The sequence below is a fragment of the Trichosurus vulpecula genome, chromosome 2, assembly GCF_011100635.1.
Source record: "Trichosurus vulpecula isolate mTriVul1 chromosome 2, mTriVul1.pri, whole genome shotgun sequence".
NCBI classification, from domain to species: domain Eukaryota; kingdom Metazoa; phylum Chordata; class Mammalia; order Diprotodontia; family Phalangeridae; genus Trichosurus; species Trichosurus vulpecula.
The window spans coordinates 362748027-362766366 of NC_050574.1; the positions used below are offsets into that span (position 1 = coordinate 362748027).

The window sequence follows — 18340 nt, forward strand, 5'->3', positions numbered from 1 at the left end:
TTCAAGGAAAAGCAGAGAAGCACATTAACCGGAGAAGCACATTAAAAAAGGAAAATATTGAAGACAAAGTCTATTGAAGAGAAAATCTTACTGGCTTTGAGCCCAAGGAAAAGTAATAGCTAATGATAGTTAGCATTTATACACCATTTGAAGGCTTGCAAATATTCTCTCATGATAGTATTATCCCCATTTTACAGACAAGGACATTTAGGTGGACTTGCCCAGGGTCACACAGCTAATAAGTGTCTGAAGTCAGATTTGAACTCAGGTCTTCTTGACTTAGGAAGAACACTCTATCCCTTGTACTACTAGTTAGAATATAGGAACATATAGGGCCACCAAGTCCAGGTTCAAGTAACTGAGAAAATTTCAGGATAGAACCAAATGAACATAGGACCAACAGGAAAAGCTCTCTGCCTCAGATACTTACTAGTTGTGTGACTCTGGTTAAGTCTCTTAACCTCCTTGACCTCAGTTTCCTCATATGTAAAATGGGTGGGGTGGTGGTAGACTAAATAGCTTCTAGGGTCCCTTCCAGCTTTAAATCTGTGATGTCATTGGTCACTTATCCCAAATACAACAAAAATTTTGTACAGAGCTATTTCCCCTCTCCCCCAAGCAGAATCTTAAGGTTGGAAGGGACCTCTGAGAACATCTACTTCAACTCTTATATGAACAAAAATCTCCTCCACAACCTAACTGACAAGTGGACAGCTGGTTGAGTGGAATTCACTGAGGCAACTAGCATTTATTAAGTACCTACTGTGTTCCAGACACCTCGATTAGAACTGGGGATATAAAGAAAGGCAAAAACAAGCAAGCAAACAGAGAGCACTGACAACAGCAAAACTCAATGAGCTCACAGTTTAATGGGGGAGACAACATGCAAACATTTGTGTTGAAACAAAATGTATACAGGGTAAATTGGGGCTAGTCTCAGGGAAGACACTAAGATAAAGGGGACAGTTTTGTGTCTGTGTGTGTGTGTAGAAGGTGGGACTTTAGCTGAGATTTGAAGGAAGCTAAAAGGTGGAGATGAGGAGAGAGGCCTTTCCAGGCATGGGGGACAGCCATTGAAATGCAGTCAGGAGATGGAGTGTTTTATGTGAAGGACAGCAAGGAGGGCAGTGTCACTAGTTCATATGCTATGGAGAGTGTAGTAAGGTATAAGAAGACTAGAAAAGTAGGAAAAGACCATATTATCAAGAACTTTCAAAACTGAATAGAGACTTCTATATTTGATGCTGGAGGAAATAGGGAACCACCAGAATTTCCTGAATAGGGGCTGACAGGGTCACTCCTATGCTTGGGAAGATCCGTTTGAGAGGGGAGAGGAGGATGGACTGGAGTGAGGAGAAACTTGAGGCAGGGATATCCAAGGAGCAGGTTACTGCAGTAGTCCAGCTGTGAGGTAGCAAGAGCCTGCACTAGGGTGGTGGGACACTTATGCGAGATGTTATGAAGGTAGAAAAGACAGGACTTGACAACTGATTGGATGTGGGGGAAGAAGGGGTGTGAGTCAGCCCATTATATTTTGGGACAGTTTTAATTTTAAGGGAGTTTACTCTTAGCCTTGAGCCTCCAAATCCACCTCTTTGCATCTGGTTCTACCCTCTGAGGCCAAGCAGAATAAATCTTATAACTCTTCCACATGATAGCTCCTTACGTGAATAAAGATCATGTTAACTGGAAATGTTTCTCAATATCTTATTTCTTTAGTGAAAGATGCTTTCTTTCTCCAACCTGAAGACCCGCTTTGGAATGTTGAAAACCCAAGCCTTCTGGTGTCTCCACCCCTGATTCTCGTAAGTATACTTCTGCACCATCTATGTGCCTGGGCCCCACTACTTGTGTCCCAACCTTCTTACTCTAGTTCTCTAAGACACCCCTTGGGGCTGTATGAAGTTTGCCTTGCTAGATTACCCACGTGGTGAGAAAGACTGATTCACATTTGCTTGCTGATATTTTTGCTGTTGTGCCCTCCGAGTATTTCCACAAGAGCTCATCAGCAAGTTTTTTTAGTCATAACAAGAAATGATTATTTCCTCTGTTGTTTTACTGTCCTACTTTGTAGCTCTTATATCTCTCTTAAAATTTGCTGCTGCTGTTGCTTGGTTTCCAAGAGTGAAAGGGGTGATATTCTCTTGCATCGTGGTTCTCGTGGTTAAGTTTTTATTTCCAAGGATGCAATTCTCTATAACTTGTGCTTCTTCCTCTCTTTCACAGTCAGTGTGTGAGGGTATGTGTACAGGTGTGTGTGCACACATGCACATATGTGTATGTGTGCATGTGTGCATGCACTCTATCTGTGATCATATTGTCAAGAGTTTACTGGAGGCTAAGCTCAATTTATTTTTGCAAGCTAGAAAGATTATCGTTGTAGCATGCAAAGGATATTTGCTTACAAAGAATTATGGAATAAAACATTTATTAAGCACTTACTATGTACAAAGGACTAGGGATACAAATAGAAAATAAGACAGTTCCTGCTCTCAAGTTGCTTGTGCTTTAATAGGGGAGACAACACACATGAAAGTTTCAACTCTAAGTCAGATGGAAAGGTCCCGTGGTCCTCAGGATTCAGTCAAAGCAGAGGGTAATTCTTCTTTAATGTCACTTCCACTGATAAAATTATATCAGTTTTTGCTGTTGAACCATTTGACATTGGGCTAGAAGCATTGCTATTTAAATGGTTCTTGGATCCAGGGTCCTGGGTTGTCTCCAACAGCATCTGAGGGAAGACAGTCGTTAAGGTGGTGGTGGTTTGACCTGCTTGGCTTTCAATCAAGAGCTCCTTTGATATTGGTGGGGATGGCGCTTCATCCACAAGAATTGCCTCCCCAGACAATGGCTGGGAGGGCTGGGTGAAAGAAGGACTGGTGGTCCGAGTGTTGCCACTGCCACCCTCCATCCCTGGGTGCACCTGCACTTATCCACCTGTTGGTAACAGTTGGGCAGCAATTCTCTGCTTCTATTGGTTGTGCTAAAACCTCTGGCTCTCTCTGACTAGAGAAGTATTATGGTCTGGCAACATTTCAAAGTCATAAGGTGGGGTTTTAGTTCTCCTGTGTTGAGTCTTTTGCATTTTAAGTGGTGATAATTGGATGAATGGCAGAATGAGACATAGGAAGGGATGTATGACTAGTTGAGGGGAAAAAGACTAAACCATGTATTGGTGGAGATGGCCTGTAGAATGTGTCCTCCTTCTGAGGGCAGGGATTGCTTATCATTTTGTCTTTGTATATTCAAGGCCTACCTTGTAAATATTAAGAGGGTGCTTAACAAATACTTATGTGTCAGACTAGAAATGTTCATTTAAAGATTTTTCTCTTTCCCTAACAAAATGTCTGGAGGCATTTACCTAGTTATATTTCAATACTTGAAGGAACCATAATTCCATTAGTTGGGGTAGTTTTTAAATGTAAATTGCAACTCATCCATCTCTTAGTAGAAATTTTTATGAGTTGCTGTGGCTACAGCATTAATTGCCAAACTTCTAGTGATAAATCTCTTCAAATGTAGGTCCTTGAAAGATAGACACAAGGTCACAGCCATTCCACAGTAAGGCACCAGAGTAGTGGTGCAATACTGACCTTGTTATTTTCATTTTATTTTGAAAATTGTTACTACATTTTTATTCCCTAAATAACACCAGTGAAATTTAGATTAGGTTTTAATTTTTATAGAAAAGCTTTCTGTTTTTAGTTCTTTTATGTTATAGAAGAGTATATGTTGGAAATACTGGATTTGACATCTCCCTGGCACCATGTGTTGGAAAATAATTTGTTAATGCATTCTCTAGCATTAGTATGCTTTTTAGATGACATTAGCAAATGTGAAACTGACCAGTATGATATTAAACTTGCTAATATGATGCATTGAAGGAAGAAATTTTGAGTTGAATTAGTTACCATAGGAACATTTATCCATAAACTAAATGATGAGGTGCAACTCCTGGCAAGTATTTATTCACCTTTCCCAATGCACAGGAAGACCTCATTGCCACCAATGAGTAAAAAAATAAAGGCACTATTGGCTATTTCACATTTTATTCTGCCTGTTTTTGAATATTTCTTGTATTGTATGAACAAAATGCTTACTGTTTAATTTTTTGTTGATGCCAAGTTATTCAGTTAATGGGCATTTAGAATAATAAACACACATAAAAATGTGAGAAGGGAAACATCCACTACTTAGAGAGGTTTGTTTTCATTGAAGACTTAGTAATTTTCCTAGCATAGGACTCATTTCATAACCCAGGTTCAGTAAAATTTTCTGGACTAAGTATTACAGTGGTAACAATATAAGCTACCTACAAGGCAAAAATATGGGTATAAAACTGGCAGGTGTAAAAAAATATACCTAATACAATGGGCAAGGGATGGTGGGTAGTGAGGGGGAATAAGTAAATAGTTTAATGGAAAAGAATAAACACACATCCACATGGTATCATGAAGTATTTTCATTGTATTAAAACACACTTCAGCTGTGATGTGGTGAAAAAAAAAAAGCACTAGATTTGGAGTCAGAAGAGCTGGGTTTGAGCCTGGCTCTGTCACTTACTAGCTATGAGAGCTTGGGCAAATCACTTATCCTATTTATGCCTTTAAAGTGAAGCTAATAAAAGTTGGAAGCAAGTTCAAAGGTAAGCAAAATGGGCAGCCTCTTAGGACACATCATGAATGGATACAGAAACATATATATTTTTAATAAATGCACATATTTTAATGCTGAAAAATACGACCCTCCATGGGGTAAAGGAATTTTTTTTGATGAGCAGATGCACATGATAGCAATTACTCTATGTCTCTGTTGGACAGTAAAACGCAGGAGATTAATTTTTCAAATCTGGTTTTGGGTGCACAAATGCCTTGTCAACTTTGAATTATGAGACTCAACTGAGATGATGTATAGAAAACACTTTGTAATTTTCATGTTCTGTATAAATTTAAGCTATTGTAGTATAGTCATTATCATCAGATGTTTACAGGTTACCCACCATTGAGTCCTGACACATTTGTTTTCCATTTAAAAATCTGAATAGTTTTGCTCTTTCCAGTTCCATGAAGGGAAAATGGAGAGAAAATGAGGAGCACCTCTAAGTTTTTTTTTCTCCTTTTCTCAACAGAAAACCCCTTCTTTTGCCTGGACTTACAGACACACACACATACATATACACACATGTACACACACACACACACACACACCCCACTTATAGCAAGGTGGGCTTCTTTTTTTTATAAGCACATCCTTTTCTTATGTGTCTCAAGAATACTTAATGCATTTTTTGGTAGTTAAATGGAAAATTTGATTAGCCAACCAAATGTGTAAGTATGTGTAAGTACATGCATACATGCTCACAGATACGTATATATGCATATGCACATGTGGACACAATATATATTTAAAAACGTAAGTACGAAACAAATTTAGGGACATTTCCACTCTAAATATTCCTGTAGACTATTTGGGCCCGATCTGTGGTAGAGCCTTCTAGGCTTGTACTGGTTTGATCAGCCACAGTCAGATACACTCGACTGTAACATAGTGATGCCATTTCCTCTTTGAGAATGAAGGACAACAATCATAATGAACAATATTAAGATAAATGGCTTGAGTAAAATGATCAGTTCTTATGTAATGGTATTATGGTGCAATGGAAAGAATTTTAAATAGAATAGAATCCTAGAACGTTTGAGCTGAAAGGGATCTTAGGAATTGTTGAGTCTAATCTCTTTATTACAAAAGGAAGGAAACCCAGTAACTACCTCTCAAGATGATGCAATTTTGCTAATTGGCCTCCCCTGCTGTGATTATATATTTCGGTCTTTAACTCTAGCTCACCATAAGTACAAAAATGCAGTTCAGTAGACTTTGTTTTAACAACACATCAAAACTATCATTATAATGAAAAAAGTTCAGGAAGGAAAGGAAATTTAATTAGGCAGGCATCACTTTCACTCTTCCTCCTGTGTTTATTTTCTCTAAGATATGATTCAGCCTTTTTTTCCCCTCAGGATAATACCCTTCAAGCTGAATGGCCCTCAGCAGATGAATCAACTGCCAGGAGTAGTTCACCACTTGATTTCACCAAACCAGGTTTCATCTCTGGGGCTCTTTCATCCACTGGCAGTGAGCTCTGGTCAAAATCAGAGAGCCCTCCAGCAGATTTAGTGTCTCCATCAAAATTACCCCTTCCCTCGAAGGTGGGCTCCACTTCTCCCCCAGATGTTTTAGAGGGTAGCAGCCTCACTCTTCATTCTGTCACCCCAGCAGTGCCTCAGACTGGCTTGCCTGTGGCTCCTAAGGAATGGACTTCTGGACCTGCTTTATTAGAGGATGGTGAGTAACAGTATCATTGCACTTTCTTCCAAATTTTATTAGTAACTCTGCCTTGCACGAGGAGCAGGAAACAGCAGTGGAAAGAGGCAAGGGAAAGCATTCCTTGAGGAAAAATGGCATGTGAAGGGCAGGAAAGAAAAATGAAGAAACCTGTGAAAAGGGGACAACAATTAAATTAACTAGGTGAGAGTGGAGGATTTGATTAGAGGGCAGGTTAAGGGGTGCAGTAGATAGAGCACTGGGCTTGGAATCAGGAAGATTCATTTTCCTGAGTTTAAATATGGCCTTGGACACTTACTAGCTGTGTGGCTCTGGGCAAATCACTGAATCCTGTTTGCCTCAGTTTTCTCATCTGCAAAATGAGCTGGAGAAGGAAATAACAAACCACTCCAATATCTTTGCCAAGAAAACCCCAGAATGGGGTCATGAAGAGTTGGACACTACTGAAGAACAACAGAAGGGTAATGCTACTACTAAATGTCAGAGGTAGGACTTGAACCTAGGTCTTCTTGACCCTAAGACTAGCATTGTGCCACAGGATGAATTGGAGATGGAGAGACTAGAAGTAAGGAGATACTAACAAGGCATATCACAATCATTACAATAATCCAGGCATAAGCTTATCATAGAATGGGGCTAAATTTAGGATTGTAGATGTAGAAGGAAGGACTCGGTCTGAGAGATATTGTGGAGAAAGAATCAGTTTAGTAGTGAGGAAGAGGAGGATGACAAAGAGAAATAAAAGAAAAAAGGCTCAAGATTTTTGAATTTGAGGACTCAGAAGATGGTGGTTGCCAATGACAGGAACCGAGAAATTGGGAATGGGTGAGCTGACCCCGCTCAGTGACAGGTAAAATTTCTTAGGGAATTTTCTTCTAAGTTCCCATTTGGATCCAGTTTCTTTCTGGTCAGTCTGCTTTTCAGCACCTTTCTGTTTTTATGGGGTAAAAGAGTAAGTATTTGAAGACAAATTGCTTTAACATTGAACAAGGTCTGGTCATCCCCCTCAGGGAGAATCAGGTTGTATTCACAAGCACCATTGTTCCACTTCCCAAAGACTCTGTCAGGTCCACTTGCCGGCTGCTGAACTTAGCAAAGCCAAAGCCAGCCACTGACCCTGATAACTTGATGAGAAAAACATGATGGCCAGCCATTCTCAGAGAACTAGGAACAGAATGCAGAAATCAAACATAAGCTACAATTAATGGAAAACTTTATTTTTAGGATTAACGAGTGTGGAAGAGCCAGAAGGTTTTTCTTCTTTCGATCTACTGACTTCAAATCCACCTTTTCCTCTCATGCCAATGCCATCCATAGATGACTCTGAGCTGCCTTTGACTTCTTTATCAACTTTGACCTCTCCAGCCACATTGGATTCTCTTGCCATAGAAATTGCTCCCCCTTTTGGCTTGGATCCGTTGGCTTCCCCAGACAAGGATCAATTAGAAGTGAGCATTTTTCAACCAGAAATATACCCTGAAAGTGGACCCTTATTTGAAGATCAATCAGGTTCAGGATCTGGGCAAGAGCTGCCTACTCAGCCGTGGAGCAAGCCTTTATTGCATCATGGCATTGAACTTCCACCTGAATCTTGGCTTGAATTTGAGGAATCACTTTTGCCAGTTGAAAGCAAAGAGGAGGACCTAGAAAGAGCCATAACTGATCAAGCAGGGGGGCTTTTTGATGAGTTTGAAGCTGCCCTTAAGGCTAATGGTTCCATCTTTGGAGTTATGACAACTCAATCTGTTCCTGCGTATTCCTTGGCGCACACATCAGAGGCAACCTCGACTGATCATTATTTTGTACCCAAACCACCCTTCCTATCAGAATCTACAATAGCCTCTGCTTCTACTGATAGGCTAGAAAAAATAGAATCCTCCAAAGAACAGAAGCCAAGTGAAATTTTAGAGTCATCTAACACAGAACTATCTGATATAGACATTTCAACAGGAAAGTCAGGCATGGGACCTTTGTGGACTAGGCTATCTGAGCTAGATGTAATTCAGCCAACAACTTCCTCCCTTGGGAGACCAGCCAAAGACACAATGGCAAGTTCAGAAAGTAATATTGTCACCCTCCTGTCTAGAGCCTCCATTTCTGACTCCACCAAGTTGTCTCCGACCCTCAGCTCCATCAACCTGGAGGATGATGTTATCATGGATGTACAGGACATTTCATTAGAACTGGACCAAGTGGGCACAGGATACCACCAGCCTGCGCTCAACCAAGAAGACAGTAGCATTGTTGGTAGCCACGTGGAAATATCTACTAATATGCTCTCCACTGAGAGAGCTGATGTAGTTTGGCCCACACAGAGAGCCTATCCAAATTACTCCCAGACAACAGGCCCTCTGGTTGTCTTCTTTAGCCTTCGGGTGACGAACATGCTGTTTTCAGAGGACCTGTTTAACAAAAACTCTCCTGAATATAAAGCACTGGAACAAAGATTCTTAGAACTGGTAAGAGCATAAGTAAAATATAATGCTTGGGCACACTACACAAATACACAAAACATACGTATCTGCACTAAGAAAGGAAGAACTTTTATTATTGTTGGTCATTATCCACCATCTACAAATAACATTGTAAGTTGAGGGTGGGGAAAAATGATTTCAGGTGGCTGCCTGGGGAACTGATCTAAGGAAGGAGCACATTTGGCATAGGTGTGGCAAGCTGCGCTAGCAATCTAAGGCCTTCGCCCCAGGAACTCTGGGATTGAAATAGGCTTATTTTTTTTTGAAAGTAATATTTAAAGTGGTAAGGCCAATCCCCAGGAACAGCAATGCCTTTGATACTGTTATACTTCAATTTGATTCCTTAGTATAAGCCAAGGGAGGTCAGGGTATATGAAAATTATTTTATATTCTTTAATAACATATATCTTGGAGAAGTGCTGCAGTATCTGAGCAGCTAATTAATGTTAATAAATAAATTTCATTAGGTACAGGATGAATCAGGTATGGGAATGTCGCTGGGGAAAAATGGGGCGGGGGAGGCCTAACGGGTAAGTTTCCTGTTCATAAACTTGTTCTCCTTTCTCATGGATGGTAGCTAGTTCCCTATCTTCAATCAAATCTCACTGGATTCCAGAATCTGGAAATCCTGAACTTCAGAAACGGCAGCATCGTGGTGAACAGCCGGGTGAAGTTTGCTAAACCTGTACCTCACAATGTCAATAATGCTGTGTATACAATTCTGGAAGACTTCTGCAACACTGCCTACCAAACCATGAACCTGGCCATTGATAAATATTCCCTGGATGTAGAATCAGGTAATGATTCTGACCATGAGGCTCTAGGACAATGCAGTAATGACTTGCATGGCTTAGTTTCTTTAAATAATGAATTTTATTGGCAGCTGGGTGGCATGATAGATAGAACCTTGGGCCTGGAGTCAGGAAGACCCAACTTCAAATTCAACCTCAAACACTTACTAGTTGTGTGATCCTGGACAAATCACCTGACCTCTATCTCATTTTCTTCAGCTGTGAAGTGTGCCTGTGCTATATATTGTTTTGAGGATCAAATGAGATATTGGTAGAGCACTTCGCACAGTGCCGGGTACATAGTAGGCACTATATAAATGCTTATTCCCTTCTCTTTTCCTTAGCATTGGCTTGTGTTTTTATATCATGGCCATTTCTCGAGATGTCTCCATCCCAATCAGTGGGACCTCCACTGTATAAAGAAAAACATTTACACAAAAATGATGACTGCATCTGACAGTAGTCTATACAACATTCTGCAGTGGTATTCCCTCATCTGTCTTCCTCATCTCTTTCCAATTTGTCCACCACCAGTGGAATCGTCTATGCTAGATACGTTGAGTATATTTGGTTACTGGCCACATAGCTTCTTCCTGGAAACCAATGGTTCTCTCATGTTGGTAGAAGTTGATGTACTTGTCCTGGATAAAGAAGTGAGGAAACAAGTATTTATTAGTGTCAGCTATGTGCCAGGCACTGTGCTGAGTGGTTTACAAATTTTATCTCCTTTGACCCTTACAACTACCCTGGGAAGTAGACTCTGTTACTATCCCCATTTACAGCTGAGGAAGCTGAGTCAAACAGAGGTTAAATGATTTTTCCCAGGGTCACACAATGAGTAAGTGTCTGAGGCAGGATTTGAACTCAGGTGTTCCTAAGTCCAATTCTAGAGCTCTATTCATGGAGCCTCCTTGCTGCCTCTGGTGGTTATCTCTTTATTCCTTAGCTTCCTGTGAATGTGTGAATGTGTGAAATGAAGAGTTCACTTTAACTAGTATTAATGAAGTAAGTGCCTCCTTTGTGCCAGACATCATGCTAATAAGTACTGGAAACATAAACACGAAAAGCAACAGAATCCTTGGCTTTCGAAGAGCTTCCATGGCACTGGGAGAAATACCATGTACATATGTAAGAGCATACAGAATCAATATGAAATCCATACCAGGCAGGTAAATACCAAGTACTTCAGGAGGAAGCTCACCAGCGTCTGGAGGGATCAGGAAAAGTTTCATGTAGAGAAAAAAGGTGGTGCTTGATCTGGGTCTTAAAGGAGCTGAAGAGTTCGATGAAGTAGATACGAAGGGTGAGTGTATTCCAAGCATTCGGGGCAGCTAGTACAAAATCAGAGGCTGGAGACAGAGTGTGAGGACCAAAGAAAAAAGGCCATTCTGGTTGGAATGTTGAGTGTGGGAAGGGGAGTAATGTGCAATAAAGCTAGAGAGATAGATTGGGGCCAGATTGTTAAGGGCTTTAAAAATCAGAGTTTATATTTTGTCCTAGAAACAGTAGGCTCCTACCTCTGGAGTTGTTTGAGTAAGGAAGTGACCTGGTCAGATCTGTGCGTAAGGAAAATCATTTTGGCAGCTGTGTGAAAGATAATTTAGAACAGGGAGAGACCAACTAGGAGGCCATTGCAATAATCCAAGCTATAGGACTTGAACTAAGGTGTTGGCTTATATTCTACTGGGGGGAAAATGTGTACATAGAAAATAAAATATGAAATATATACAAAGAATTGTTTGAAATATATAATATATATGAAATATATACAATATGTGCATGAAATATGTATACATGTATGAAATATTTATAAAGTATATATTACCAGAGGGTAAAGACTAGTGATTGGGATAATCAAGATAGATATACTACAGGGAATGGCACTTGAGCTGAGCTATGAAGGATGCTAGTGATTTTATGAGGCAGAGGTGAAGATGCAGTGGCTGCCCAGATTCCATATAAATTGTACATGTACTTCCTTTAAATGCCCTCTCCAGAGAGGTTGAGCATAAAAAAGGGTCATAAAAACATGATCCAAGCTAATCATTGCATCATTATTTTTAAGGATGACTTGACGTTAGTTGCCACTATCTATTGGTGATAGAATATGAGTCAAGTCTGGCACATGGATACAGAAGATGATATTGGATCCTAGAATTTCATCCCTCATCCACACTGCCACCCTCCACATCAAAAGAGATCATGGGTTTGGGTGGGGATAAAGGGGATTGGCTAGACTAGAATTATTTGTCTTATTTTTAAAAACTTTGTGTTTTCATTTCTTTCTTCATTCAAGATAATTATGGAAAAGGTTTTGTCATTTCCCTTGGGAGAAAGCAGATGGACTCTGGCACCAGGAAAGACCAATCCGTTACCCATGAAGGGCAGCGGAAATGACCTAGCCCATCTCCCAGTTTTAAGTCAAATGTGATCATTTCCTTCTGACTGCTTTTTCATTCTCTTCAAGCCCCTACTGTCACATTGCCCTTTCATTCTCAACTGATGACCTCATTTCCTACTTCATTAATAAGATGGAGGTCATTTGATAGGTGTATTCTTAGCTTCCTTCCTTTCCATATCACATTTCTCTACTTTCTTATTTTTTATGAGGAAGATTTTCGCCTCCTCCTTACAAGACTTCTCTGTCTACATCCTCAAGGTTATTGCTGCCCACATCCTCTAGGACTTTGATCCATCACTATCCCCTTTATCTTGAATCTTCAATATATCCTTTTCCAGGGATTTCTTTCCCTCTGTTGACAAACGTGCTTTAATATTTAGAGCTGAAAGGGATTTTGGAAATCACTTAGTCCAACTTCTTCATTTTATAAATGTAGAAATGGAGGCCAAGGGAAATTAAGTGACTTACTCTAAGTCACCCAGCCAGTGAGCAGGAGTGCTAGGGTTCTAATCCAGGCGCAGTTCTTCAAATTCAGTATTCAGATCTTGTACTCTTTCCATGTCACACCACCCCTCCACACTGGCATGTCCCACTGGAACCTCACCTTTGTCTTCAAATATCTCTATTCAAACAGCAAGACACCAATGTTTCACCCTCAAATGCAATATTGAAGTTGAGGTTCTCCACTGTATATACTGATTATTCTATGCCAGTGATTAGAATCTACCACCTTTTAAAAATTTGTCAGTAAAATATTAAATATTGGTAAGCTTGTCAGTTATTTTAGTTAAAAAAAAGCTATTATAATCTTTCAGTGAGCTTTTAAAAATATAAATTGCTCTAGTTCAGGGGTGGGGAACTTGTGACTGGAGGCCACATATAGCCCTCTAGGTCCTCAAGTGCAACCCTTTGACTGAATCCAAACTTCACAGAACTGGAGTTTGGATTCAGTCAAAGGGTCATGCTTGAGGACCTAGAGGGCCACATGTGGCCTTGAAGCCAAAGGTTCCCCACTGCTGTTCTAGTTATTGAAAAATTTACTGAAAAACTCCATGTATATCAACCAGTCACTTACATTTGAAACTTCAGTGAAACATCTGATTCCTTTCTCTCCTTCACTTCACATCCACTCAGTTGCTAAGTCTAATCAATTCTGCTTCCAAAACTCTCTTGACCACTTTCCCCTTCCTTTCTGTTGTCACCTCCTCAGACCTGTACTATTTGCAATATTGCAATACCTTCCTAGCTAGGCTCTCTCTCTTTCTCTTTTCTCCTCCTCCTCCAATCCATCCTTGACACATACCACCAGAATAATAATCCTAATGCATGGTAATCTTGTTTACTACCCTTTCCCCTCCTTCATACCATATCACCAAATAAAGTTTCCCTATGGCCTGATACTCTGTCACTGCTACCACTCTATTGCCAGCCCTCGTCACTTCATGCCTGGACTATTGCAATAGTCTGCTGGTGAATCTCAGTGTTCTCCTCACTCCAATCAGTCTTCCATTCAGCTGTCAAATTAATGCACCTAAAGCATCATGTCATGTCATTCAATAAACTCAAGTCCCTATTATCACCTGGATCAAATATAAAATCCTCTGGCATTTAAAGACCTTGATAAAATGACCCCTTTCTTTCTAATCTTTTATTCCTTATGTCCTTCAACATATTCTGCAGTCCAACATCGGTCTCCTTGTTCTTTGTCACACATAAAACACTATCTCAACTCTGAGCGTTTTCACTGGCTGTCCTGGAATGTCTTCCTCCTAGCATTTGCCTCCAGGCATCTCTGGCTTCCTTCAAGTACTGGCTAACACCTGACCTTCTGAAAGAAACTTTTCCTAGACTTTCTACCTTAATCTTAGTGCCTTCCTTCTGAAACTACATCTGGTTTATCCTGTACAGATCTTATTTATAGATAGTTGTTTGCATCTTGTCTCTCTATTAGACTGTGGACTCCTTGAGATCAGGGACTGTTAGCACAGTGCCTAACACAGAGTAGGAGATTAATAAATGTTAGTTGACTGAGTGACAGATGTAATCCAAACTTCTTAGCATGACATCTTCCATACTTTAGTTCATTTTACCTTTTAGTTATCATTTCCCAGGATTCTTCATGCACTTTGAACATAGAGACATCGACTTTGAGCTGGAATAGATCTCAGTGGCTGTGCTCTGCCCTTTGGGGCCTTTGCCGTTGCTTTCCCTTCTTGCCTGGAATGTTTTTCTCCTTCTCTGCTTGTTCAATCCTACTCCCCTTTAATGCCTGGGCTAAATGATCCCCCAACCATGAAGACATCTCTGATCTCCCCAGGTGGAATTATCTTTTCCTCTTCATTCAATATTAAAAAAAAGTTAAACATATTTACTTGGTGCCAGATGGCTGATTAAAAAAATTAAAAAATGAAATAGTTCATGTCCTCAAAGAACCTATTTGTCTGTCGTACATATTGTATCTCCCTCGATACCTAGCACAGTACTTTACGTAGTATATACCAAATGTATTTATGGCCTGAATTGCCTGAGATCATTATCATATTCTATGCTATTTATAAAACATTATCTTCACCAAGAAATGGAATAAATCAGTGCATTTAACATTTTAGTTATGACACATAAAACCAGAGTGCTAGCTCTAATTGCTTTCAAAATACTACAAAAAATGACAGTCATCATGGCAGCTATGATAAAAGTGAGTCGCATCTATATTTAAATGTAATGATATAAAAATTTTTTGGTCGAATGTATGTACATATTATACATAAATGCATATATGCATCATATATATGTATACACATAACATATATGCATATATGTATATACACATATAAATTTTACTTTAAGAGAGATTTCATTTTAGAGATATAACCTATACTCAGGAGCATATTATATTTGGACCAGTATGATGCTACAATTACAGGCATTTTGGGTTATGGGCACTTTTGCACAACCAGTTTCTCAAGATTAGCTAAGAACTTGGGACTTATATTCATTATGTTTATGTCATATGTTTCAGAAACACTACAGACATTTTCCATAAGGTTCCATTCCAGACCTAGTTTAAATTGCTTTCTGATGGCAAACATCTGAAAGGAGTATTCAAGATCAAGGGGATGGATTGTAAAAACATATAGTGGAATCTTAATCTTCAATCCCCTTGGTACTTCAGCACATTTATGGGCTCGGGCAGGGTTGAAAGTCCTGGTAGGGGCTCCCACAGACTGCCAAGGCAGCAGAACTTGAATTGTGCACCTGCTAAGAACAGGTACTAGAACCAGAGTAGGATGGAAGGACTTTGGTCAGTACATTGAATCTTTCTGAGTTGATTATGGCCTTCGGGGCTTCGTCTTTCTGGGTATTGTTTTTTCTCAAATGGATGATGAGTGAATGAAAAATCATGCACTATGCTAAGTGCTAGGAATACAAAGAGAAACCATAAGATAGGCCTTACTCTCAAGAAGTTTACATTCTAACTGGGGGAGGCAATATGTAAATGAAATTTCGGCTTCACAGTGGAGAGAAAGACTTGAAAGACCTATGGATGAAGTGGAGGGGGGTCTTTAGGCCAGATGACAATGCTAGGCATTTACAGGGCATCGAAACAGGGCAGATGGTAAGTCCAGGAGAACCTTGCAGAGTCAGTGTCAGAGGAGATAGTAAGGCTTGGTGGTTCTCCATCTTACTGAAATTAATCAGTTGGTGATTTCCAACTTATCTAAAGCCATGAGAATAGGAAAGCAGCACTGTTGTGTTCTGGGCAAACCCAACCAGGGAAGGGTGAAAAATAAAGGTGAAAAGGTCGTAGCTATGGAGGGTCTTCCCATCACCAGGTCATCCCATATGGAATTATTTTTAAAATGGTAAGAATCAGTTTTCACATGACAGCAGGGTACTACACACAGTTGGTTGTTGTTACTGGTTTTTTCCTACCTCAAAATTCTCTTTTGTTCTTTGTTATGATCTAGCCTTTTTAGAGGCTGCTGTGGTCTTTCTGTATCTTCCCCTGAAGTCGGCAGCTGCTCTTTGTCTGAAATATATCCCTTTATGTTTGACACAAAACACAGTGTGGGGAGAAATATAGAACCCAGTGAGGTGGAGGAGGGCAGGGTTGGAAATGGCAAGTGGTAGATGAAACTCGTATTGAATCTCAAAGCATGTACAGTTGCTTTTGAAGCATCCGAATATTTCTTAAGTAGAACACTGCAATCTGTTTTCATGGTTCATGGCCCTAGGCTTTAGTGGGATTTGAAAAAGATCAGTGAACAAGATGATGCAAAACTCATTTCTGTGGCTCATGGGAGAGTTGAAATAGTGTATCCTTTTAAGGGAAGTTTTAAATTATACTTCTTCAGTGAAGTAAGTAAAATAATTCTCTAGAACTCAGCTGCATCAGGTGACATTTGAAAACATTTTTATTTTTTGATTGAGTGACTTGCTGTTTCAACAATCCTGCTAGCAGCTGCTGTGGGGGGTGTGAAATCAACAACAACCAGCTCACAGAACGCTGCAAGCTCAGGTTCTTTTGATCTGCTTTACTAAGGAAAGCAACTTTAAGGGGTTGAGAAGTTTACTTTAATCCAGCATACGAATACCCTTCACTTAGTTTGGGGGAAAAAGCCATCACCCTGAACTTCAGAGCAAATACAAACAAATTACAAACATAGACAGACAAGTCAAATACAATTCATAGTTACCAACATCTAAGTTCAGCCCAGGAGCTCATAACAAGGGTTGGCCCAGAGTTGCGTGCGCCGCCATGGCTGTGGATCGGAGCTCCGAAAAAAAGAAAGCTAACCCCTGGTTTTATATCTTTTTCAGGGTCAAGGGTGAGTCACAGGTGTGACCCCCCACCCATGTGACCTAAAATCATCACCAAAATGCGACTTAAACCCACGTAGTCTAAAAGCTTCTGATGTCACAAATGTGTCACTCAAACCCATGTAAACTAGGCTTTCCCTTGAGGCAAGGAGGTCATCAAGGACTCCTAATTTAATCAAGGAACTAAAGGCCAAACTTTTCAGAGGCACTTGGTTGAACTAAGTGCTAAGAGCCCATTTTGACTGCCAACACACTTGCCCAAGGTCACATAGCCAAGTATGTGACTTTTGCACAGGTTATGATGGCTCTGAAGCTGGGTTCTCTGTGTACTATATACAGTACCATTTGAAAACCAGGATAATGTCCCTGGAATTAACCCAAATGTAAGAGAAACTTCAAATCAGTATATGGATTTAATGCCTGGAATTTTTTTTTTTCAGAAGACCCAGATTCTAGACCTGGCTCTGGCACTTACTGTGGTCTTGGTTCTTTGACTCTTACTTTCCTTATCTGTCAGTCATGGCTATGAACACCTTTTAGGCTTGTTCTGACAGAATAAAACAATGCACGTGAAATATGTTAAAAAGTTAAAATGCTTACATATCCAAGGACTGGGAATTTCTTAGGAATGGGTAACCTCTTACCGATGCAGATTGCTAACTTTGGATATCATCTTATCTTAGTAGATGGTCCTTGAGAATTGCTGTGATGGGAGAAGCATCACTCTGCAGTCCCACTTGTGATGAACCTCTCCTAACTTAGCTAGGCTGGTCCTCATGTGATAGACATCACTAGGCCTGTAATTTAAGCTTATCCACAATGGATAAAGGGCTGGTCTTAAGTCAGTACAAACTGGGTAGAAGTCCTGCTCCTGACTCATACTCATTGTATTAACCTGAGCAAATCACTGCCCCAAGCAATTCTCTAGGAAAATTTATAGCAGTTTGCTTTTATAGAGAGAATATCATCACTAGGAGTACTGTTTTCTGATGAAATCATAGGCCTGGACAAGAACAAAAAAAAAAAAACCATCAAGATTAGCAGGCTCACCAGAGCTTATACCCTGCTTACTCAGCCTTTGAAAACCTATTGTCATCTCTAGGCTACCATGAAGCATTAGAGAAGGACTTCAGTGGAGGAAAAATCAAAACTGTTTAGAGTTCAGAGGTCATCTCTGAAGGCAGCAGTGGGGAGAGTTGTGAGAGAGTGAGCAGAGTTGGCTCTTGGGAGCCAACAAACGCTGTCATGAATTATCGCTAACAAACTGACTTGAGGCAATCATTAACTTTTCTAGACCCAAATTTCCTCATTGAGAAAAATGAAGAGATTATATTAGATAATTTATACAGCTCTTTCTAGCTTTAAAAATTCCTTTATTCTTGTTTTCCTGCGGATATTACCTGCAGAGTGAGGTAGAATTTCATAGTGAATTCCATGAAGCTGTCCCCAAAGTATGGAAGACTTGGGTTCAAATTCTCTGACATATAATAATTATATAAGCTTGGGCACGC

General features: G+C 40.0%; 1 protein-coding gene across 1 annotated transcript in view; it reads left to right on the top strand.

Annotated features, from left to right (window-relative positions):
- Window positions 1–18340, top strand: part of IMPG2 (interphotoreceptor matrix proteoglycan 2) — a 110261-nt gene that overhangs the window by 81838 nt on the left and 10083 nt on the right. The window contains exons 12-15 of the mRNA XM_036742566.1: window positions 1720–1805; window positions 6018–6342; window positions 7567–8801; window positions 9394–9613. Of these exons, the coding sequence (XP_036598461.1) occupies window positions 1720–1805; window positions 6018–6342; window positions 7567–8801; window positions 9394–9613 (1866 nt within the window). The remainder of the gene's footprint in view (window positions 1–1719; window positions 1806–6017; window positions 6343–7566; window positions 8802–9393; window positions 9614–18340) is intronic.